The 22600-nt window shown below is 57.1% G+C and overlaps 1 protein-coding gene across 5 annotated transcripts; it reads left to right on the forward strand.

The window, feature by feature from the left end:
- The first annotated feature begins 2531 nt into the window (after positions 1–2531).
- Positions 2532–21426, forward strand: LOC116946195 (monocarboxylate transporter 7-like). Of its 5 annotated transcripts, XM_076069882.1 has the most exons (7): positions 2532–2952; positions 4517–4689; positions 13206–13547; positions 14561–14704; positions 15190–15318; positions 15844–16746; positions 17200–21426. In XM_076069882.1, exons 3-7 carry the CDS (start codon positions 13313–13315, stop codon positions 17466–17468), a joined length of 1680 nt encoding a protein of 559 aa, XP_075925997.1. In that variant the 5' UTR covers positions 2532–2952; positions 4517–4689; positions 13206–13312; the 3' UTR covers positions 17469–21426. The 5 variants fall into 5 exon arrangements, with proteins under 5 accessions (XP_075925997.1, XP_032817049.2, XP_075925996.1 ...); XM_032961158.2 differs by lacking the exon at positions 4517–4689 and having other exon boundaries at positions 13203–13547; XM_076069881.1 differs by lacking the exon at positions 4517–4689.
- Positions 21427–22600: the final 1174 nt, after the last annotated feature.

The following is a 22600-nucleotide window of genomic DNA, read 5'->3' on the forward strand; positions in this document are numbered from 1 at the left end:
GGTAGAAACCAAGAACGGAGTGGCAGCACAGGAGGAACCCAATAATGACTGCACCTGTACTGATGAGTCCCAGTGAGGATGAAACAGGTTTGCAGTCGCGTCCTTGTTTCGCCTGCTGCCGAGATGGCTGCGAGTTTTCAACTCTCTTGAGTGAGTGGTTCTAAGCGACTAAATGGCCACACACGTTCAGTGCTGTTGAGCTGGCGGTCTAGACAAGGCTGACAACTATTTTTGTACATGCTGTACATGGTGGTCCAGATGTCCTCTGACCCCGATTTATTTATCAACAACATAATATGTTTCAAAGTAATGTTTATTTCAAACATAAATTAATATGAAAAGGGGCAAAAAAAATGTCTGGGGTCAATTAATCGCGGGTCACAAGACATCTGAGCCACCATGTGCAATGCTGCACAGTACATTTCGCGTGTTGTTAATTCGAGTCAGAGGTGGGAACACGGCTGAGAGGAACGTCCACCATAAATCACGGGGAGACATGAGAACGAAGGCACTCAGCTCGTGCTGAGTCTCATCGATGCATCAATCCACACACAGCAACCTGCATAGCAAGCAGGCTGTTACATCGCAAGAGACGCTGAATAGCTTGGGGGAGAGGAGGGGGGTATTCCATCCAGCAGTGGATTGAGCAGAACTGATGATGACCGATTACATATATACAAAACTCAATAGCACGAAGGAGCGTTTCCCGAAACGTCGCCGATTGTTGTTGACGAGTATGGTGAATTTGTTGACTATTGTGGATATAGTGATGGTTGTGTTGGTGATGGTTGTGATGATGGTAGAGTGTGGTGATAACAGTGAGGGAAAAAAGTATTTGATCCCCTGCTGATTTTGTACGTTTGCCCACTGACAAGTAAATGATCAGTCTATAATTTTAATGGTAGGTTTATTTGAACAGTGAGAGACAGAATAACAACAAAAAATCCAGAAAAACGCATGTCAAAAATGTTATAAATTGATTTGAATTTTAATGAGGGAAAACATTATTTGACCCCTCTGCAAAACATGACTTAGTGCTTGGTGGCAAATTCTTGTTGGCAATTACAAAGGTCAGACGTTTCTTGTAGTTGGCCACCAGGTTTGCACACATCTCAGGAGGGATTTTGTCCCACTCCTCTTTGCAGATCTTCTCCAAGTCATTAAGGTTTCGAGGCTGACGTTTGGCAACTCGAACCTTGGGGTTGCTAATGTATACGCCAGTGTAACTCTAGCGTAGCTATTCAGATATTTATTATTGAAACTAATACCCTCTTTACCGCAAAGAAACGTTATATAGTTTGCTCTGAAAGACAGTAACTTGAGTAAAAGCGCATCGGTCGTACAATTCAATTTCTGGGAAGAATTGACTTCGTGAGATCCGCGTTAATTATATTGCAAGGACGACGTAGTCAGGAGCCGTTGTTGCTGCATTGTTTGCGAAGACGGGGGGGGGGCGCCCCCTACAGCGTTAAATCTTCGAGACCGTCAGCGTAGCGACGATGTCGATGAATAAGCCCGACCGTGCGAGATAAATCAAATATTGGGAACCCCACCCGTCTCATTTGCAGCACCCCCTGAGCTGATGATGTCGCCACAACGCCACTGTATATATCGTTCACCGATATGGTTAAGTTGAATTCCTCCAATGCGCAGAGTTGATTTGTATTGTTGGCGTATATGATCATCAGTATTGTTCCGTTCCGACTGTTCGTACATAGACTTCCAAAATAGGGCCCACGTGTATAGTTGGCATATAAGTTCCAGTTGTACTGCTCATATGTTCTGCATATGGCAACAATAGATGGTTCATTTGTCCTGTTCACATATATAGGGCTTCTATGTAGGGTTCACGTGTATACTTTAGAGATACGGTCCACTAGTACTGTTCATATACAACACTGTATAGTGCTCCAAAACAGTGTCAACGTGTATTGTTCATATACTGTACGATCCTTACTCTTTGGTTATTTCGGTAAAGTCACGTAGGTATAAAATAAAATAAATCACGACGTTTCGGGCGCAACACCAGCGTCCGTCATCAGTTGACTTTACCGAAAGAACCAAAGAGTATGGATTCCTGCAGTCACGAAAGCTTCAAATAAAAACTGTACGGTCCTGTCCTGTTCTCGTGTTCCGTAGTCCTGCCTATACATAAGGCCCCCTGTGCATTGTTCATATGTACGCTCCAGTATTTCTGTTCATGCGCACAGACAGCATGGGTCAAATATACAGCGTGTGGTGGCGGGGGGGGGTGGCACGCACGTCCAGCTCGGAGTGGTGTCACACTCCCGTCACGGAACGCAGATCGCCCGGCAGGGCTGCGAGCTGTTTGGCCTCAGCCCGCAGCGGCCACCGCGGCCGCTAGGGGGCGGAGGCGGCCGCGGTGGCCGCAGCCGCCGCCGCCGCCGCCACCGCCGCCTCCCGGCACCCCCGCGCGCGTGCGCGAACGGAGCCGAGGAGAGCCGCACCGGGCGGACAGAACCGGAGAAAACCGGCGGCGGGAGCCCGGGCAATCCCCTTCACCCGCCCCCACACACACCGCACACACACACACAGCCCACGCCGGCTCCTCCCTCCTCTCCCGCTTTACTCATTCAGCCGCTCGTCCCCGGCATTCCGGTTGCCTCTCTCGCGTCCACGCGTCGCTCCACGCCACGAAATCGCTAAACTTCACCCCCCCCCCACTACCTCGCCCCACTACCCCCCACACCGCCTCCACCCACCCACCCCGAAACGTCGGTACCGCGCTGCCAGCGCCGGTTTATTTAAAAGCGGGCCGCCCACCGGGACCGAACGCTGCTTCGTCTCGGTCACGGCGTTGCGCGCGTTGGACAAAGACCGGCAGCCGCCCGGGCAGTCGGTCGGTCGGGTGTGGGGTGGGGGGTGGTGGTGGTGGTGGTGGTGTCCGGTCCGGGCGCCACCGGTCACTTAACCCGAGCTACCGGCCACCAGGTGAGACCCCCCCCCCTCGCCACCCACACCTGGGGGGCTGCGGACTCCTCCAACACGCCGGCCCGGCCTGGCTGCGCGTGCGTGCGTCGGCCGGAGCTGCCGGCATCGTTAGCGCGCGTTCGTCGCTACTGCTACAGTCCATTTTGTCAGTCCACTGCTGGATGAGTGGTGGTGGTGGGGGGATGTGGTGGGGGGGGGGTCTTAGCCACGGCCGCCGTGGTTCGTGTCTGTTATGTAACCCATACTTCTCCACGCCGGCCAACGCACCCAGCCCTCTGTTGTTCATCCACTGCTGGATGAAGGCAAGAGCTCTCGTCGTATCGTTCGGCCATACTTCGCCACTCTGGTCGGTGCCGGTTCGTGAAGATTTGTGGCGGGGCGGGGGGGCTGTCCACTCGCCACTGATGTTAGCCGTGGCTGGGAATTGAAACATTTGCTACTGTAGACGGCCACGCTAATCGTAGCGCAGTGCGCTAACCACTGCGCCACCGCTCCACCCTATATATAATAGTGGCTTGTATCACGTAGAGCCACGGGAATAGCCGTCTCGTGTTGACGTGTTATGTACTCGTCAGCCATGATCAATCGACTGCTGGATGAAAGCGAGGTTGACGTCTCCCGGATAGGTTTGGGTTACTCCCGTGTGGATGTTGACTTTGTGTGCGGTGATGTAGCGGTTAGCGCTGCGCTGCGGACCCGGCGTCCCGAGTTCGATTCCCGCTCACGGCCAACACCCAGTGACGATTGTCTGAACCGGTCCTGGGCGTCCTCTAGGTCGACTCGGCATCAAATGAGTAACCTGGTGCGGTGTGTGAACATGCCCACTGGGGAGACAAAGGCGGCCGGGCGTGGCGTTGGCCACCCATCCCCATCGTGTGCCGTGCCGGCCCATCGTAGGTGCTACTCGCTAACAGCACTTGCCGCCAAGAGTCTGTTAAGTCTCTAGGGGGGATCTTTATCTTGTGTGTGTGTACGGCAGTGGGTTCACGGCGTCTCCTCCCAACAGTCTATATCACAGTCTATATAAGTCTATATAACAGACATTTACGGTGTTTTAATGAGAGGCGGGAAGGGATGGAGGGGGGTTGCCTTGTACTGCAGTGACGCAGGGTGTGTGGGGTTAGCGCACTGCGGAACTTGGGGTCGCACGAGTTCGATTCCTGCCCGCGGTTCAACGTCTGCGATTGTGATCTGGAAACGGTTCTGTTGGTTACCGCTAATGAGGACGCGGCGCACAGAACACGAGCACCGTGTGCGGTGCGCGTCAAACATCGGCACCGGGGAGACAAAGGCGGCCGGGCGTGGGTTGTACCTTTTTGGCCATCTCGACAAATACTCCGCGTTGAGTGGCGGGGTGGTTGTCGCTTCACCAAGCCCCGTGTCATTTGTTACATTTTAGTTTAGTCCGCGCTGCACGAAACGCAGGCGAGTTAAAAGGCAATGCCAAATATAGATTCTGGGGGGATGGGATGTTGGGAGCGGGTGGATCTTGACAGGTGGTCCACATCGCATCATCACACACACGTGTGTGTGTGATGTCGCGATGTTCCTGCGGATTGGCAAGGAGCGCGTGGAGTGTGCGGGTGGAGGAGGCTCGTGGAGGACGCTGCCGCTTGCCGCTGCTGGGCAGGTGGAAGGCAGTCGCCATCCCAGCAACAACGACGGAGGGCCTCTGAGGAGCGGCGTTCACAACAACGAGTGGAGCGCCGGGTGGATAAAACGCAGCAAGTTTTCACGGTGGGGGGGAAGGGCACAGGTGATGCATCGGGCAGTCATCTCAGTCGGTCGATTCATTGCGCACCTGGGTCTGTCTCGTGAACTAATGCCAGGTGGCGTTCGACACTTCACTTGGCCTCTGAGTGAACCTAGCCTGGCACAAGCGCTGTGGTGACCCCGCTTTGTTGCGAATGGCGGCTGTTGTGTTTTTCAATTCCCGTTCAGGGGCAACAGCAGTGACAAATGATAAAGCCACATTTTTGAGCTCTCATTTGTGGCCAGGTCGCTTTTGAACAAATCGGTTAATACCTAAGTGGGCTTTGTCTGGTAGGATGGGGATGGTTTAGTGTTGTTTCTGTGTTTGGGTGATTTGTTTACCTGGTATTTACACTCCTCTCGTGTTTTTGTACTGTTTGTTGTAAAGTTCTTACTCGCCCCGACTGGACCATCTGTTAATAAGATCTTTATAGTTAATCGGATTCCTCCAGTCCAAATACACATTCTGATTCTGAATTATCTGAACCAGTTCTGGGTCTCCCCTTGGTCGACTCGGCCTCAAATGAGTACCTGGTGCGGTGTGTTAACATCGCCACTGGGGAGACAAAGGCGGCCGGGCGTGGTGGTGGCCACCCACCCTCTCGTGTGCCGGTGCCGACCTTGAGAGGTCCTACTCGCTAACATAATTTGCCCCATCAGTCGTGTTCAGGATATATACGGGGGGGGTGTATCTTTGTTCTATCACCATGCGAGTCGTGTGTGTGTGTTTTACGTCGCTGTTGTCGTGAGCCTGACGACTGTGTTGGGATCGTGGCGGCCGTGTCCTGCGCCTGTAGCCCGGCGTTCCTGCCCCCTCCTGGATTTGGTCACGCAATAGCTCACCAAAATAACAAGTAAGAGCCATTGTGGGTGTTTGTTTTGTAACAAATTCCGAATTCGGTACACGAAGCTTAATTTTTTTCCTAGAGCCTGCAAATGCAACGTGGGAACATTGCGTGACGCTCTTATATTGCGTCACCGAAGCAATCCGGAAAGAGCCGCACGCTGTTCCGGAGCCGCGGGCTGCCGACCGACACCCCCCCCCGCCCCCCCCCGGCCCCCCCGCCTGCCCCCCCCCTGCCCCCCCCCCGGCCCCCCCCGGCAGTAGCCCGGACGCGCTACGCTGTGACGCGGTCGTCGTGGGGATGGGGCTCACGGAGACTCTTCGTTGTCACGCACAGGTAGTGGCAATTGTCGAGGGCAAGTGTAAGATTGTGGGGGGGGGGGGTGAGAATAATTATTTGACGGGGGTGGAGGGGGGTGTGATAATTATTAATTATAGGATGGTGTTTTAATCATTAGAGGGGAGTTTAAATTAATTCGGGGGGGGGGGAGCTGCATCTCATGATTATAGGGGGCACTCTCTCTCGCGGGAGACAACGGTGAGTGATGTTGTGATTGGGGGGATGGTCGTATTGGTGGGGCGGGGGAGATAGAATCGTCATCGCCACCATCACCACCGTTTATTATTTATACCGCTTCGCGTTGATGCATCTAGAGGTGCCAGAACACGGCAATGGGGGGGGGGGGGGGTGGGGAATTTGAGATGATCACTCGGCGAAGAGGAAGTGATTGGAGATTAAGAAAATGTAACGGAGATGATTTGGTGACGCTGCTACTGCTGCTGGCCGCGAATGCGCGAGCACGAACAACAACAAGAAGCAAAAGCTCTCGACTCGCTCGTCAACAACACTGTGGCCTTAAGAGGACCAAAAAAATCATATATAATCGGCGACGTTTCGAGCAATGGCCCTTCTTCATAGCGCACGACCAAATCTGACCAGTTAAAACAGTCCGGTACAGTCTAGGCAAGACATAAGCAGCCGGTGGTGGTGGTGAGCGTTGGCGATTGTGAATGCTGGTTTTTGAGTGGCGATTTATGTCGGGCGTTGATGGTGGTTGGTGGCGGGGGGTATAGTGTGGGAAGGGGGGGGTATAGTGTGGGATGGGGGGGTATAGTGTGGGATGGGGGGGGTATAGTGTGGGATGGGGGGGTATAGTGTGGGTTGGGGGGGTATAGTGTGGGATGGGGGGGGTATAGTGTGGGATGGGGGGGGTATAGTGTGGGTTGGGGGGGGTATAGTGTGGGTTGGGGGGGTATAGTGTGGGATGGGGGGGTATAGTGTGGGATGGGGGGGTATAGTGTGTGTTGGGGGGGTATAGTGTGGGATGGGGGGGGGTATAGTGTGGGATGGGGGGGTATAGTGTGGGTTGGGGGGGTATAGTGTGGGATGGGGGGGGTATAGTGTGGGATGGGGGGGTGTGGGATGGGGGGGTATAGTGTGGGATGGGGGGGGTCTAGTGTGGGATGGGGGGGGTCTAGTGTGGGATGGGGGGGGTATAGTGTGGGATGGGGGGGTGTGGGATGGGGGGGTATAGTGTGGGATGGGGGGGTATAGTGTAGGATGGGGGGGTGTGGGATGGGGGGGGTATAGTGTGGGATGGGGGGGGTAGTGTGGGATGGGGGGGGTGTGTGGGATGGGGGGGGGGGGAGTTTGGGATGTGGGGGGGGGGGAGTGTGTGATGTGGGGGGGGAGTGTGGGATGTGGGGGGGGGGAGTGTGGGATGTGGGGGGGGGAGTGTGGGATGTGGGGGGGGGAGTGTGGGATGTGGGGGGGGGAGTGTGGGATGTGGGGGGGGGAGTGTGGGATGTGGGGGGGGAGTGTGGGATGTGGGGGGGGGAGTGTGGGATGTGGGGGGGGGGAGTGTGGGATGTGGGGGGGGGAGTGTGGGATGTGGGGGGGGAGTGTGGAATGTGGGGGGGGGAGTGTGGGATGTGGGGGGGGGGAGTGTGGGATGTGGGGGGGGGGAGTGTGGGATGTGGGGGGGGGGAGTGTGGGATGTGGGGGGGGGGAGTGTGGGATGTGGGGGGGGGAGTGTGGGATGTGGGGGGGGGAGTGTGGGATGTGGGGGGGGGGGAGTGTGGGATGTGGGGGGGGGGGAGTGTGGGATGTGGGGGGGGGGGGGAGTGTGGGATGTGGGGGGGGGGGAGTGTGGGATGTGGGGGGGGAGTGTGGGATGTGGGTGCGGTGGTGCTGACTCGCGAATCTGATTCATAGCCGTTCGCGATAACGGGAACTCCTCGCGAGCGCGCACCATGCGCCAAATTCGCCAGTGCCTCTTCTGAGTGACATCACCGGGGTCCGGTTAGTCGGGGGGGGGGGGGGTTTGTGGGGGGAGGGGTGTTCCCTCGTTACCCGCAGTCACGTGGTACTCATCGTTCTCCAATACCCCCCCCCAACGCCCCCTCACCAACCGTGGTGCGACACATCGACGTGACCCGGGGTCCCAGCTGCAGGGGCAGATGACGCAAGAGCCGGTGACGTCACCGTGTCGTTGATGTTGGCAGGCGGTGGAGTGACGCGCCGAGGTCGGTGACCAAAGGGAACAACCCGAAACCAGATGGTGGCGGCGGTGGCGGCGGTGGTGGTGGCAGCGGCGGCGACGGAGGCGGTGGTGACTGGTGGCGATGAGGCCGAGCGTTTCATGCATTAGCAAGTGCCGATTGTAAGGCAATGGTGAGATCCACACCCAGGGTGGTGGCGATGATTCTGCAGGTGACACGGCAGTCGCGCGTTTTTATCGTTTGCTGGTTCGGAAACCCAGTGGCCGCCCTGGTTAATGCTGCAGGTGTGTTCATAGTAAATCCGAGTCGCCAGCTTTACGGTGGTTTCCCAGTGGAGACCAAACCCGGATGTCTTTCTCAGTCGGGGACCAGGTCTGTCCTCAAAACTGCGGTGCGCCGTAATAAAGCCCGGCACAATATCGGCAACCAGCAGATTGGTAAAACAGATGCGGCTCACTATGGCTGCCCAGGTCAAGCGGGGACGCACGGCGACCCCGACAGCGGCCGTGACCTTTTTTGAGAGAACGGGCCGCTCGTGCCGGGGTCGCGGTCCGAATTTTCCCAAGTTTGAAAAATTGCTCAAATGGACGCTTCAAACTGGCACAGCAACATGGTCTCCCTACCTGCTGTGAAACTAACCACAGACTATACCCGTCTGTGAAGCGCAGGGCCTTCATGATGATCGCCTTGGCCAATCAGGATCGTACGATTACTTGCACGCTGTCATCACTTCATTTGTCAGCGTAAGAGCGGCGCCCCTTTAAAGGCGCGTCGACCCCATAATCGGTAAGGGGTCGAATCCCACATGTTGGGAGGTCGGGCATCGACCGCGCAGCAACTGTGAAGTCTGGCAGCGGGGGAGGGCGCGGTGACAGTAGAGGTGTTGACGGGGTGACCTTTTAACCTTGACCTTTTGCAGCGCCCGCTGACTTGGGCGTTCGTTGCGGCGTCGTGGGGTCCAGCGCTGGCAGGCACAGAGATGAGGCAACCGCATCAGGAAAAAACTGGTCACTTATTACCCCATTAGGGCCAGGCATACCACGCATTACAAGCCATTAGCACCGTGGGGGAGGGGGGGTGGCGGGGGGGCCTGGTAGTACGGTGTCGCTATTTGGATTTCACTTTGAGAGGTTTGAAAGAGAAACACCATGTGGATTAAGTAATAAGACGCGGGCCGATGACATCATGCGCGGGTACTGCAGGTGGATCGTGACGTCGTAAGATCTTGAGTGATTGGGGAGGCCTTCATCCAGCAGTGGATTGACCACTGCTAATGATGATAATGATTGCTATGTCTGTCTAACGGTGTCCCATAGTTTATACGGAGTGCTCTTGCCCAGAAGATCTGGTATCCCAGCAGCAACTGTTTAACAAGCCTAACGCTTTGCTCTTGAGGCACGTAAGGTTGAAACTGTTACCGAGTTTGCTTGCTTAAAAATACATTTGTGCTTCATTCTTGGCGATGAGAGTAATGCCCATCATGGACAGCCAATAGGTAGGATGACGGAGTAAAAATTTATTTTATTTATATATGAAGGGCTGCAGCACAGAGCGGAGTTTCCATGGATAAAAGTAAACAATTGCGCCGGCAATCACCGCACGTCCGCCGTCCAATGTCCCACCCGGAGTCGCTGAGCCCTACAGATGCTGGGGGGGGGGGGGGGGGACACGTGGCCCAAACGGCCCAAACTCATGGCGCGCGCGATGATCAGCGGAGGCCTTAAAACCCAAGTGTGCTTTTTACGTTCGTAAAGACGAGATAAAAGACAAAAGGTGAGGCGTCTGCAATTGCTAGCTCCACGTCACCGCTGTAGAGCGATCGTGAATTCTGGAACTGCTCTGCCACGCTGGGCAAGACGTGGTGGAATTTGAAAAACAACCTTTTCTTACGGACAGCTCCAACTCGTTATTTATTTATTCGAGGTTATTTTTCGACACAAAGTGCCCTTTGGATTTGCGGGACACTATTCCTGTGCTTACCACGTGCCGAGTCAGCTTCCCGCCCCCGCAGCCCCCCACCCCTCCCCCGTGGTGCGCACGACACCACCGTGTCCGTCGCGTGATGCCCGTGCCTTGTCCCAGGGGGTTACGTTCTCGCCCGATGTTCTCCCCGGGTTGCGGTGTGTGCTGAGGGTGGGTGGCACGTGGCAAGGAGAGGCCACAGCCGTTCCGGATACAACCTGTCTGAAATTAAGCCTTGAGTTAGGATTAGTATTGGGGTTTGAGGTGAATATTTGGCTTTAGGGTTTGGGGTTGTGCTCATAGTTGGCGTTCATGTTCGTATTGGGGTTAAAGTTTGGGGTTGGGGGTAGGGGTAAGCATTAGAATTATGGATTTAAGATTTGGAGTTCGGATTTGTGGTTAGGGCTATGGCTGGCGTTCATGTTAGTATTGGTGCTAGTTTAACTGTTGGGGTTGGTCGCTGAGCTCCTGCGATTGTTGAAAGCTGTGGGACAGAGTCCACCGCGCTCGTGGTTTCTTGGCGAGCCCTTCGCCGTTGGTTCACTCAACCGCAGGGCAAACATTTGACACCGGGTAGTAACCGGCGGCCGGGTTCAGAACACCCGGCAACCGATCGTTTATTTTCACCGCCGCGACGGTTCCTCCGTAGCCGTGCCACGCGGCCGTCCAACATCTTGGGGCCGCCACGTGTTGTTTGGCGTGGTGGCCGACGTTTCGATCCATGCGCTGGGAGCTCCTTCAGGAAACTCAAAGAGTTTAGCACCTCAATTCCGTTCCTAATCATTGGCATTCCGATTCAAAAAGTGGTCAGTAGAAAATATTTTTGAAATGTGATTCCCATCTGACCTTTCCCCCACCCCTCCCTCCCCATGGTGTCAAGTTCAACTCTTATTATCCAGTCCATCTCTCTGGCCTTTCTATTTGTGCGATTTAAGAAGGGCATTTGCCTAATTTGTCACCTAATACGGTATATATATTTTTCATTTGAAGGCCGCACAGTTGTTTTTTTACCAACGTGTCGAGTTGACTTTCGTTGTTTGTGCCTGTGCACCTCTGCCAAATAATTGTGGGCAAATTTTTTTTTTTTACCCAAACGTGAGAGGGCGAGGCACAAACCAGAGTGAGGAAATCCTCCTTTGGTGCCGAGAGGGTAGCGCGAGATGGTGTCAGCACGTCCACCGACGTCAGACTTTTTGGCGCCGGCGGAACACCGTAACGTCGCACCATCCCTATGGTGGCGCTATAGGGATGGGGCATGGGTGGCAGAGCGGTGGGGCATGGGTGGCAGAGCGGTAGTGCAAGGGCGCTATGAGGGCGGCACGAACGATTGCACGAAGCCGTTAAATTGGCCGCACATACGGATATCGACGCGCGTTCAGCGGCAGACCCCCACCACCCCCTCCTCGATGGGAGGGGTGCGATAGAATGATGACCCTAGTGGGAGGGGAGCTGAGGTGCCAAGCCCTGTAAAGCTGTTCTCACCGCCTCCCCAGAGAGGGGGTGGCTCTGTTTCTCTCTGGTTTCACTCCGGGTTGAGTCTGGTTTCACTCCCGCGCGATTACGGTAGTCGCGTTCCGCAACAGGAGATTAACTCGGTGCCGGGGGCAGCCGGCGGCCTGCGGGCGGCACCCTGGAGCGAAACGTCGTACATCGTATCGAACTCACAAGCTGCACAACCGCGAAGCGCGTATGGAGAGAGCCGCGCCACGCAATCGCGACTGTTGAATCCCGCGCGGCAGCATCAGCGGCAGCGGCCAGAGTAGCGATACACCGGCGTTGGCGCGCTCGTGTTTCTCCCGTCTCGCGCCGCTATTCCTGGCCGGGGTGCGGTTGCGCGGATCGTGAGGTCACGGCAGACGTGGACGGCGGTCCGTGGTCAGACCCGGCCTCGCTGTTGGGAGTTGCAAGACGGGCCAAGAGCCCCCACTCCTCATCGTTCTGATCGCACGCTGGGCCAGTGCAGTACAATGAAATGGGGCTTTGATTACCCGCTCGCTCAGGATTTTCCAAAAGGCCGTTCGGCCGTTTTAGAGCCAAGGTTCTAGCCATAACAATCATAATCATCGGTATTATTGTACACCCCGTATTGCTATATTACTATAACTGTGCTTAATTTACTGCGACAATAAAAAGAATAACGCCAAATTAATTCCCCAATTCTAAATTGATCCCAGTGAATTTTTTTGGGTTTTAGATATGCATGTGCTGTACAGTCCCGCAGCCACCACCACCGCCACCACCACGTTGGGGGCCCAGGAATGCATTGCGAAGTGACTTTAACAAATCTCCCCACAATGTGCCAGCGGCATTCAATAATTTCACTTTTAATATAACATTGGTTTACTTAGTAGCAATACGTTGTGATTATTGAATGGGGTTTGTCTGCTACCCCATCGTGGTGTAAGCAGGTGCAGACTCCAGTGCCTGATTATCCACTCTGCCTTCTTGGCCTCTCTATGTACGTGCTCCTGAAGAAGGGCCATTGCTCGAAACGTCGCCGATGGCATTTTTATATTCTTTCTTTCGAGGCCCACCCCCTCCCCCACAGTATTAGCGTCGAATTGCATTTTCTGCGGGCGGTGCACGTGCGATAGTGCCGACGCAGCGGCGGCAGCAGCAGCATCAGCAGCTTCGTCATCACGGCGTGGCGGAGACCGTCATCCGGCAGCGGATTGGCGGCAGGGCTGCGCATGGTGGCGCGTTGCGACGGGGCACGCCGTGCCGGGAGAGGGGAGGGGTTTGATGAATGGGAGATGTGCGCAGCGGGTGAATGGACGAACATTGTTCGGAGGGGGGTGGATGGAGGGAATGGGGGGCGGGTGGGAAGGAAGTAGGGAGGGAAGGAGTCGGGGCGGGGGGGGGATGTTTAGTACAGGAGGTTCTGTCCCAAGGTGAACGGAGACATTTGTATCGATGTGCGGAGGACGTGCGGGGAGGGGTGGACAGTAGTGCATGGGTGGCACAATATTGCCGCGGAGCTGTAGGGACATGGTGCATGGGTGGCAGAATGGTAAAACCTCGCCGCTGGGGAGACGGACAGCGGCCGGGCACGGTGCTGGCCGCCCATCCCCACCGTGTGCCCGTGCCGGCCTCCGTAGGCGCTGCTGCTGCTGCTCGCTTAACAGCACTTGTCCCCCGACATCCTGTTAGAGGCTATACGGGGAACCTGCGCCCTTTGTCGTTTGCTCAGCAGTGCGGGCAGCTGCGGGGTGACCAGGAAGGGGAGGCCCGAGGGAGGAGCAGGAGGAAGAGGAGAACAAGGAGGCGGCGGAGGAGGAGGAGGCGGCAGAGGAGGAAGCCATGGGCGTGAGGGCGACCGGCGGCGGTTGTGGCCGGGCGGTGGGTGCGGCCCGCCCCCCCGACGGCGGTTGGGGCTGGGCGGTGGCGGCCGCCTTCTTTGTGGTTGAGGCGCTGTCGTACGGCACCATCAAGGCGTTCGCCGTCTTCTTCAACGACCTGCTCGCCGAGTTCAGCGCGACGCCGAGCGCCGTCTCCTGGGTCATGTCCATCTGCGTCTTCACCATGACCTTCACCGGTGAGCTCCCGGACGCGGCGGCGGCGGCGGCAAGGGCCGGGGTTGAGCCTCTCGGATGGGTTCCATCAGCGGCAGCAGCAGTAGCAGCGTTATCGATCGTCACGATCGTCGTCACAATCGTCGTTGGTGACGGCAGCGGACAGCAGCAGTGGCGTTATCATCGTCGTCATCATCTGCAGCAGAAACGGCTGCGTCGTCTATCGGCAGCATCAGCTGAATCGGCATTGGCGTAATACGCAGCAGCAGTATCATCATCATTATCATCTTTAGAAATGCTTTTTTGTGTTAAGTTTGCTGTCGTTCGCCCGCACATCTGACGAGCACGGTTGGCTACGTGCGGTGCGAAAGAAGTTCAACATGCATACAGCACCATGCAGGACTGACCAGTCAAACAGCCCCCATGTCTGACGCGGCATGGGGGGGGTGGGGGGGGGGAGGCCTTCAACTGGCAACAGGAGATTGAGCACGGGCGCTGTACATTGTATTGTTTTGAGTTGTCAAAGTGATTTCCTCATCAAATGAGCATTGAGGCAATGTTCATTTCCTGATTACAGCCCTGTGCCAGTGGTGGGAATTCCACTTTCCTATGGCGGGAGGGGGGGGGGGCGCAGGGGGCGGGGGAGGGGTGTGGTGGCGTACTGGCGGTACGGCGTTGACGATGCGGTGTGCGTGCGTGTGTGTGTGTGTGCGTGTGTGTGTGTGTTTGTAGTGCGGTAGCGTAGCAGTTAGCACGCTGCGTTACGAAGCCGGTGGCCCGAGTTCAATTCCAACACCAGTGACGATGATCTGAATCTGTCCTGGGCCTCTCTTACGTCGACTCGGCCTTAAATGATCACCTGGTGCAATGTGTAGACGTCGCTACTGGGGAGACAAAGGTGGCCAGGCATAGTGCTGGCCAACCACCCGCCCCGTGTGCTGTGCCGGGCCTTCATAGGCGCTCGCTAGCGGCACTTGCCCCAACAGTTCAGTTAAGGCTATACGGGGGGTGTGGATCTTTGTGTGTGTGCCGCCAGGCCCCGTGTCGACGGTGCTGAGCAACCGCTTCGGCAGCCGGCCCGTGGTGATGCTGGGCGGGCTGCTGTCGTGCGCGGGAATCGTGGGCGCCTCGTTTGCGCGCTCCATCACGGACATGTACGTCTCCATCGGCCTCGTGAGCGGTGAGGACGACGTGCCCCCCCCCACCCTCCCACACCCCCCACACCCCCCACACCCCCAATGAGTGAATATTTACGTGCGGGAGGAAAGCGGAGCACCCACTGAAGATGCGCACGTGCGAGAGGGGGTTAACGGCGATCCCACACAGACAGAGAGGCCGCCCTAATTCACGGCAAGAATTGCGAAAGCAAAAAAACATTGATTCTTGAAAACCAACTCGCGACATTCGATCGCGACGACCCAGAACACGCCGTCACCAACCTGCGCGACGGACGCTGTCGACTCGCCGTTGCCGTGACGCTCGCCGCTCTCTCCCTTGCCCCCCCCATTAATCGAGTGTCTTATGTGTGCCCCCCCCCCACCACCCGCACCCCCCCTCCCGCTCCTGGCGGTGGCGGCGGCGGTGGCGGTGGTGGCGGGGCGCCCGCCTGTCCTCCTGCGTGTGCCGGCTGCCCCTTTTAGCCTAACCGTGCGTTGCTCCGCTCAGGGCTGGGCTTCTGCCTCAGCTTTGTGCCGACCGTCACCGCGCTGTCGCTCTACTTCGAGCGCCGGCGCGCCCTCGTCATGGCCGTCGCCTCCACGGGCGAGTGCTTCGCCATGTTCGCCTTCGCGCCAGGTATGTGCTTATTTGAACCGGTCTCGGGCCTCCCCGAGGTGGTGGCACCGCTAGGGCCCTTTCCTCCGACCCGTGTCTGGCTTCGGGGTACGCGTGTACACGTACAGCCACTTTTTGCCAACGCACTGCTGGATGATGAGGGCCGTAGGTTCATCCCACCCGGAACATAGCGTCTGGTGCAAGGTTAAAGCACTCCTACCGTGTTTTTGTATTGTTTGCTGTTGTAACTTACTGACCCGCCCACAATGGACACGTGTCAAAAAGAGCTTCGCATCTCATCGGATTCATCCAGTCGAAATAAAAGATTCTGATTTAAAATGAATTATTTTGCGAGCTGTGCGAATTCGCCCCATCGGTCATGACTGTCAAGGCCTCAGCGCTACCTCTGGCGTGGCACTGATCCGTCCGTAAACCCCGGGCGCACTCCCACCGCCGTAGGTCGCCCGCTTCCCCGACCGCGGCTGCGTCGTCGTCGCTCTCGGCTCTCGCTGACGCGCGCTGGCGCCGTCTCGCCTCGTCCCTTAGGCTTCCACCTGCTCAAGGAGAGCATGGGCTGGCGCAACGCCATCCTCATCATCGGCGCCATGCAGCTCAACATCACCGTGTGCGGCGCCCTGCTGCGCCCGCTCCCCGAGCACTCCCAGCCGGAGCGGCGGCGGCGGCGGCGGGAGGCTGGCGACGACGGCGTTGACGGCGCTGACCTCTCGGCCGACGATGGCGAGAAGTCGTCGCTGGAGGCTCACTACAAACTGGAGAACGAGCAGACCGTCAGGTCGGTCGACTCGGGCGACTCGGGCGACTCGGGCGACTCGGGCGACTCCGGCATCAATTTCGGTGGCGCTTCCCCGCCGCTGGCGCGGGGGAAAAGTGACGATGGCCGGCGCGAGTCGCGGCAGAGCCCGAGCGGTTCGGAACTGGCGAAGCCTTCGGGCGGAACGGGCGAGCGAGCGAAGCTGCTGGACTTTGCGCTGCTGCGCGAGCCGCAGTTCGTGTGCTACGCGCTCTTCGGGCTCTTCGCGACGCTCGGCTTCTTCGCGCCGCAGATGTTCCTCGTGCCGCTGTGCGTCAGCTTGGGCCTGGCCGAGCAGCAGGCCGCCTACCTGCTCTCCGCCATGGCCGTGGCGGAGGTCGGGGGCCGCGTGACGGCCGGCGCGCTGTTCGGCCGCCGCCCCCTGCCGGCGCTGCACCTGGAGCTGTGCTGCGTGTGCGGCCTGGCGCTGGTGCTGCTGGGCTTCCCGCTGGTGAGCGACTTCTGGGGGCTGGCAGCGTGCAGCGCGCTGTTCGGCCTGGCGTTCGGCATGGTGGCGAGCACGCACATCCCGCTCCTGGCCGAGGACGACGTCGTCGGGGTCGCCCGCATGTCCTCCGGCGTGGGGATTTACTTCTTCACGCAGAGCTTCGCCGGGCTCACAGGCCCGCCCATCGCCGGTGAGTGCCGCCAAACCTCACTTGCCCCCCCCCTCCCCTCCCCGCCCTCTTTCGCGACGCTTGTGCAGGGGGCGTACGGGGCGACCTGCCCGCGAGCGCCGTGCCCATCCATCCATAGCCACCCGTCGCCTTCCTCGCCAGCATCATCCGCTCACCCCTCCTCGACACGATGCCGATTTGTATCGTCTATAAACGCGGGACAGGGAAGAGTGGACGTTCGGATTGTGTAGAGGCAGTCGAAGTGACCGCTGTGATTCCGTCGCCACAGTCGAGCCTTCGCCCCTGCTCGCACGGTGAGTGGGCCCACCCAATACCCCAGGTAGCTCCGCCCTCTATTCTGGTAGCCCCACCCACTGCCCGTATAAGGAGTTGAGCACAAGGCCAGAAAATGTTCAACCGGGAACAAAATCCCGGGCACTGACCTCCTGACCCTTTGTGCCCCCGCGCCCCCAGGCTGGCTGGTGGAGGCCACGCAGCGCAACTACGCGATGGCCTTCTACACTTCGGCGGGAGGCGTGGCGCTGGGTGCCGCTTTCCTGGCGCTGGTGCGGCCCTGCCGCTGGAGGAGAAGGGGCCAGGCGCGGGCCGGCCCTGGCGAGGAGGAGCCTGGTGCGTCCCCGGTCGTCGTCATCCCGCTCTCCCGCAAGGCCTCCGACGACGACGATGATGATGATGACGACGCGTTCTGGGAGATGGACTTGCCGGAGAGCGGCGCCGTGTGAGACGCGGCGGTCGTCGTCTCTCCGTCCCTGGTTTTTGTTCCGATAATTTGAAATTCGCTCCTGTTCTCACGTCGCCGCATACCTGACGGACTCAATTAAATCACGAGTGCCGGTCTGCCTCATCAACGTCGTCGTGGTCATCGTGGTCAGTCCCGACAGCGATGCCTGCCTCGCGCTGCTACCCAAGCACTCGGAATTCACACTCGTTTGAAAACCGAGAATCCCCCGCGCCACTTCGGCCGTTGCGGCGCACTGCTCTGGACCTCATCGCGTGATCCCCGGCCTCAAGGCGCCGGCGTCCGTAAACGTGGCTGGGCGTCGGTCGGGCCCCTGCGCCCTCCTGTGGCTGGGGGCGGCCTTCGTAACCCGCATTCTGGCGGAGGTCGCTTCTGTGCCAGACGTCGGCGCTGGCGGCCGGAGTTTCCCAGCAACTCGTGGATCCGAGGTCGAGTGGGGGGCCCCCTGGTCCCCAACTGCTCTTACTTTCCCGTGGGTTCCCCGATCATTTAAATCCATTTCATTGTTTGGATCACGTGATTGTTTAGGGTCATCTAATCCCAGCTGTTCATTAGGAGCTACTGCTCCTGATTTCACGGTTCCTTTGATATATCGCAGTAGTTTCATGAGTAATCAGATCCGATGGGTCTTCGGCTCGTTTTAATCCTCAGCGCGATGGAGGGTCATCTTATCCCATTGTGTTTCTTGATCCCATGGGTTCCCTGATACTACCCCAGACAGTCTGGTGATATGGGCCTTCCCATTGTCGTTATGCTTATCGGCTCTGTAGGGGGGCCCCTGATCTCAATGGGTCCTTGCGATCCCACAGTACACGGGGTCGCGGGTATGCGGGGTCACCCATGCACGGGGTCGCGGGTACACGGGAGTCGCGGGTACACGGGAGTCGCGGGTACGCGGGGTCGCGGGTATGCGGGGTCGCCCGTATGCGGGGGTCGCGGGTATTGGGGGTCGTGGGGTCGCCCGTACTCGCGGGGTCGCCCGTACGCGCGGAGTCGCCCGGTGGAATGTATCGTTTGGTATCACTTGAAATCTGCGCTAAGACTGAGCACCGTGGCATTAGCGTGCGGCTCCGGCGGCACCGCCCGCGGAGTTCGGAGAAACCGATCAAGCCCCCGTTACCGTGGCGATGGAGCCGTGTGGCCGGTGGAGTTTTTTTTCCCTCTCCAAACAAAGCGTTTGTCTCGTTTCTTCTTGAAGGTGCCGAGAGTGCGAGCGACGCCTGAGTGTGCGCGTGTAGTTTTTTTTTCTGTTTGGTTTTGCGAGATATGACGACGTGTGTGTACACCTAGCCTGCCACAAGCACTGTTGATGTCGCCGATACTTGGTGGCTATTGGCACCTGCTGCTGTTGTGGGGAGGGTGAGGGGCGGGGGGGGTATGAAGTTAATTTGCACAGAGCAAATGTCGTGGCATTAAACTTCCCCCACCCCCTCCACCACATATCCCCGAAACATAATTTAGCGTTTTCATCGCACTTCTAATTACCGGGGCGATGGGATTCGCCCATTTTGTTTTGTTTGTTCGGAGCAACTTTATACAACGTTTAAGTTGAGCGCACTGTTGTTACCACACGCGGTCGGAAAGGACGTGTCATCATTTACATCGTGACGGCCGCGCGGGTTTGCTTGCTTGCTCGCTCGCTCTCGCATGCAGTGTCCGTCCGTTATAGCGCTCCTCTCTGAAAGTCCTGGACATCGCGTCGGACAGTGTCTTGAACAGGCGGAGTTCGCCTCCATTTAAGGTACTTGTGTTGTATTTTGTTGAGTTTTTTTGGGCTCGGAGCCGCGAGCGTCTCTTAATAATGTAGCATGGAGCAACTAATTATCGCAGCGAGTGTCGGACTTAACGTCTCTGTGCAATCTCCCCGCGGCGTTTCACCGCTGCCGCCGCCGCTGCTACTACTGCGACCGCGTGCGGGAATGGTTTTGCCTGTAGCTGTCACGCGCCTCTGCCGCCGCTGTCTCCGTTACGTTTACACAGCGCTGTCTGACCTCATTCAACCGACTACTTGTGACCCACTCGGCCTTCGGCCGCGCTGCGCCTGTACCACAGCTCAACGCGCACAACGCCGAGATCCGGATGATCCGGCTCGGGGCCCCAGGGCTTCTACTGCAGCCGATTGTGTCTGGGTCGGCAAATATTTTCCGCACAGGACGGCACACTGCATCCAGCATACTTCCTCTCCGTTTATGGTGGCGACGACTGCTCGTCTCGCGCCCACCTACACCACGCCGGCCTACCCGTGACCCGGACAATATTGAGAGAGGGAGAACTTGAGCCCCCTGGAGGCACTGGTCGTCATCGACCTCCTTACTGCAGGAGCCTCTCCGGAAGGGAAATTATTCGGCCCATTTGTCTCGTAATGTAATGGGCGAGTGACTGCGTTTTCTGTTTTCGTTTGACGCGCATTCGGAAGGTGTAACGATGAGCGTCGATTAGATATTTTTTTTTAATATCTGCATTCAAGCTCGCGTCTGACCCCCGACCTAACAGATTTTCCAGGACGGGCCACAAGGCAGATTCTTGGACACCCCAGGATAGGTGGCAACCCCATAATCGCATCGCGCGTTTCAGGAATGTTCTATTTTTGAACGGAATTTAATTTTTTTTTGTAGCCACCAGATTCCTGGCAAGCAACGGTGATCGATTCGCCGATTTAAAATCGATTCTTATGCTGGTGACGCCATCGATTCCTGTATGTAAGAACCTGTTTATAAGATTCATATAAAAAATAAACGATCTTTTTTTTTAACCACTACGTCTTCCGGCAATTCGCAACGCAATCGAGTCGCAAAAATTCGCAACGCCGGAATTTCTGTTTGTACTACAAGGGGGGAGGGGGGAAGAGAAACTCAAGCGGTTGAATCGAAACTGCGACTTGATCGAATCGTGCAGTAGGGGAGACGGGGGCGGTCAAACGTAACATCCCCATCTGCCCCCTGAACCCCCCCCCCCCCCCATTTCAGGGCAACATTACACCAAATGAAGTCCCCAGCCGTGTCTCCTGAGTGAGATCGACGTGGCTGAAGCGATTTCAATTCTGGTAGGCTCCCGAGCTCTGATATCCCCACCCCCCGCTCCCCACGCTCTTTCCCACTGGCACATCCGAGCAGTCCCAGGGCGGCGGGCGCCTCACGGTACTGGTCTGTGCCCCCCCCCTGCCCCCCACTAGATATTTATGGAAGTTGAGCCGAAAACGAACTGTGTTGCCCCCATTGGCCAAAAATATACGACACCGGAATGTGGCCCCCGGGGACTGAGAGAGGAGTCGTACGTTGACTCGTTCACTGCGTGTGACTTCAGCGGCATAGCACGGCTCGGCTTTTACAGTGGAAAAAAAAAACCCCTGGCGCCTCCTTTTCAAGCGGCGCCACGGCTGGCGCTGGCACGGCCCTGGCGCGGCTCGGTTGTGCAGTGGATGGGGGGGAGGGGGGTGATGTTGTAAACGCTGTATGTGCACTGTCTGATTTAATGTGTTGTGGTTGCACTATCGCGGCCACTGCTTACGTCTCGAGAACGCGCAGGAGAAGGAGGGGGCGGACCGCTCTTTTAAGAGTGGGGAGCGGAGAGGGGCGGCGATGACCTTGTGACCCTCGTCCCGTGAGCTGCCCTCTCGAGTTGGGGATACAAAGTTTGTGGGGCTGGAGTTGGGGGGGGGGGGTGTCTATAGGAGCCAGTGGCTCCACGTGTATGTATGATTGTTTAAAACTAAACATCATCATCTGGCATGTGCGGAGATGTTCATGAATTGTAAATCTGCCGTGCCGTATTCTCGATGACAGTCGATAGTGGCATTTGATCGTCATTATTGTTATCGTCAGCGGCGGCAATTATAATTTGGCAAAATTCATCGTGCAGTACCACGCGGGCGCCCATGTTGAAATGCACGGTCTACTTTTAAATTATGCAATAAAATTCTCATCGATGAGGAGTCTTGATAATTGTTCGGCCGAGTTGTGTCGTTGCTTCTCTTTCGTCTCAAACTCCCGGTCATCGTGGCCCACCAGCACCTATGCTCCGCATTTCCCCGTTTACCAATTTACCTCCCCATTCAAACCAACGCGCGCCCGATGATTGTTAAACACGCCCGACGCGGCCTGCGTTACTGGAGCCAATTAAGATTGAGACGTGTGCACGCGTGTTGCACGTAACTCACGGCTTTAATTGCCGAGCGCGTCAACTGGACGCGTTTAACAATCATCGGGCGCGTGCAGCGTGGAGCGCGTTGATTATATTATGAATGGGCAGTAAATTGGTTCACGCGGAATGACGTAGCGTCGCGGTCGCGATGACTGGGCGCTGGTCAGGGGGGGGGGCGGATAATTTTTCCATCGCATCCCAACAGTCAAGCAGGTGAACCGGTCTGTAATAATTAAGAGTTGATTGCTGGTCGTTCGGTTGTGATTGGCAGGCAATATTAGTGTGACAGGTGAATCTGTTTAGCCGTTGGTGAGGAGCGATTTTTTTTTTGTTATACGCAGGGGGGTAAATGTGTGAGTATTAAAGCTGTGGCGTTTTGTCATGGGGCCCCTGAGGGGCTACGTTGTGGGCATCAGACCCCAGTGGGGCAAAGTTCATTGCACTTCCGAACATCTTTGCTACCCCCCCCCCCCGTCTTCTCTAACCCGCACTGACCAGCGTGGGGAAGTATGGTCACATTAACCCACGTGAACCCGCCCCTCCGCGCGTGAGGCTCGCGCGCCATTCCGCGTTCCTGTTCACGCAATTGTCTTCAGTGTGGTTAAGACCCTTGAACGAAACGAGGCTCCCCAAACTAACAGAATGGCTTGCAGGCTTGTGGGAGGCAATTATGTAAGCTGCTCTGACCTACTTATATGTGGCCAACGGATGATGCATCCATCGCCACATCCTCGAAACTTGCGATGTATGCGTCACTCCCCTAAGTCCCAACACGTGTGCCCTTTATCCCGAGTCATCTGGAAAATGTGCCCAACGGAACACGGGCTGAAAGGACAGGATATGAGTGTATGTGGGAGTGTAGCATCTCGTGTAAGTGGGGAGCGGTAGTGTCGTGTGGGTAACGCGCTGCGCTACAAACCCTACCACCCGAGTTCGAATCCCGCTCACGGCCAACGATTATTATCTGAACCATTT

This window comes from Petromyzon marinus, chromosome 26 (assembly GCF_048934315.1).
Source record: "Petromyzon marinus isolate PM22_M1 ecotype Great Lakes invasive population chromosome 26, UKy_Petmar_22M1.pri1.0, whole genome shotgun sequence".
Taxonomy (NCBI): domain Eukaryota; kingdom Metazoa; phylum Chordata; class Hyperoartia; order Petromyzontiformes; family Petromyzontidae; genus Petromyzon; species Petromyzon marinus.

Coding starts and splice junctions, on each gene's coding strand:
- LOC116946195 (XM_076069882.1), top strand. CDS start 13,313: ATGGGCGTGAGGGCGACCGGCGGCGGTTGTGGCCGGGCGGTGGGTGCG. Junction 13,548..14,560: donor CTTCACCATGACCTTCACCG/GTGAGCTCCCGG, acceptor GTGTGCCGCCAG/GCCCCGTGTCGACGGTGCTG. Junction 16,747..17,199: donor CACAGGCCCGCCCATCGCCG/GTGAGTGCCGCC, acceptor CCGCGCCCCCAG/GCTGGCTGGTGGAGGCCACG.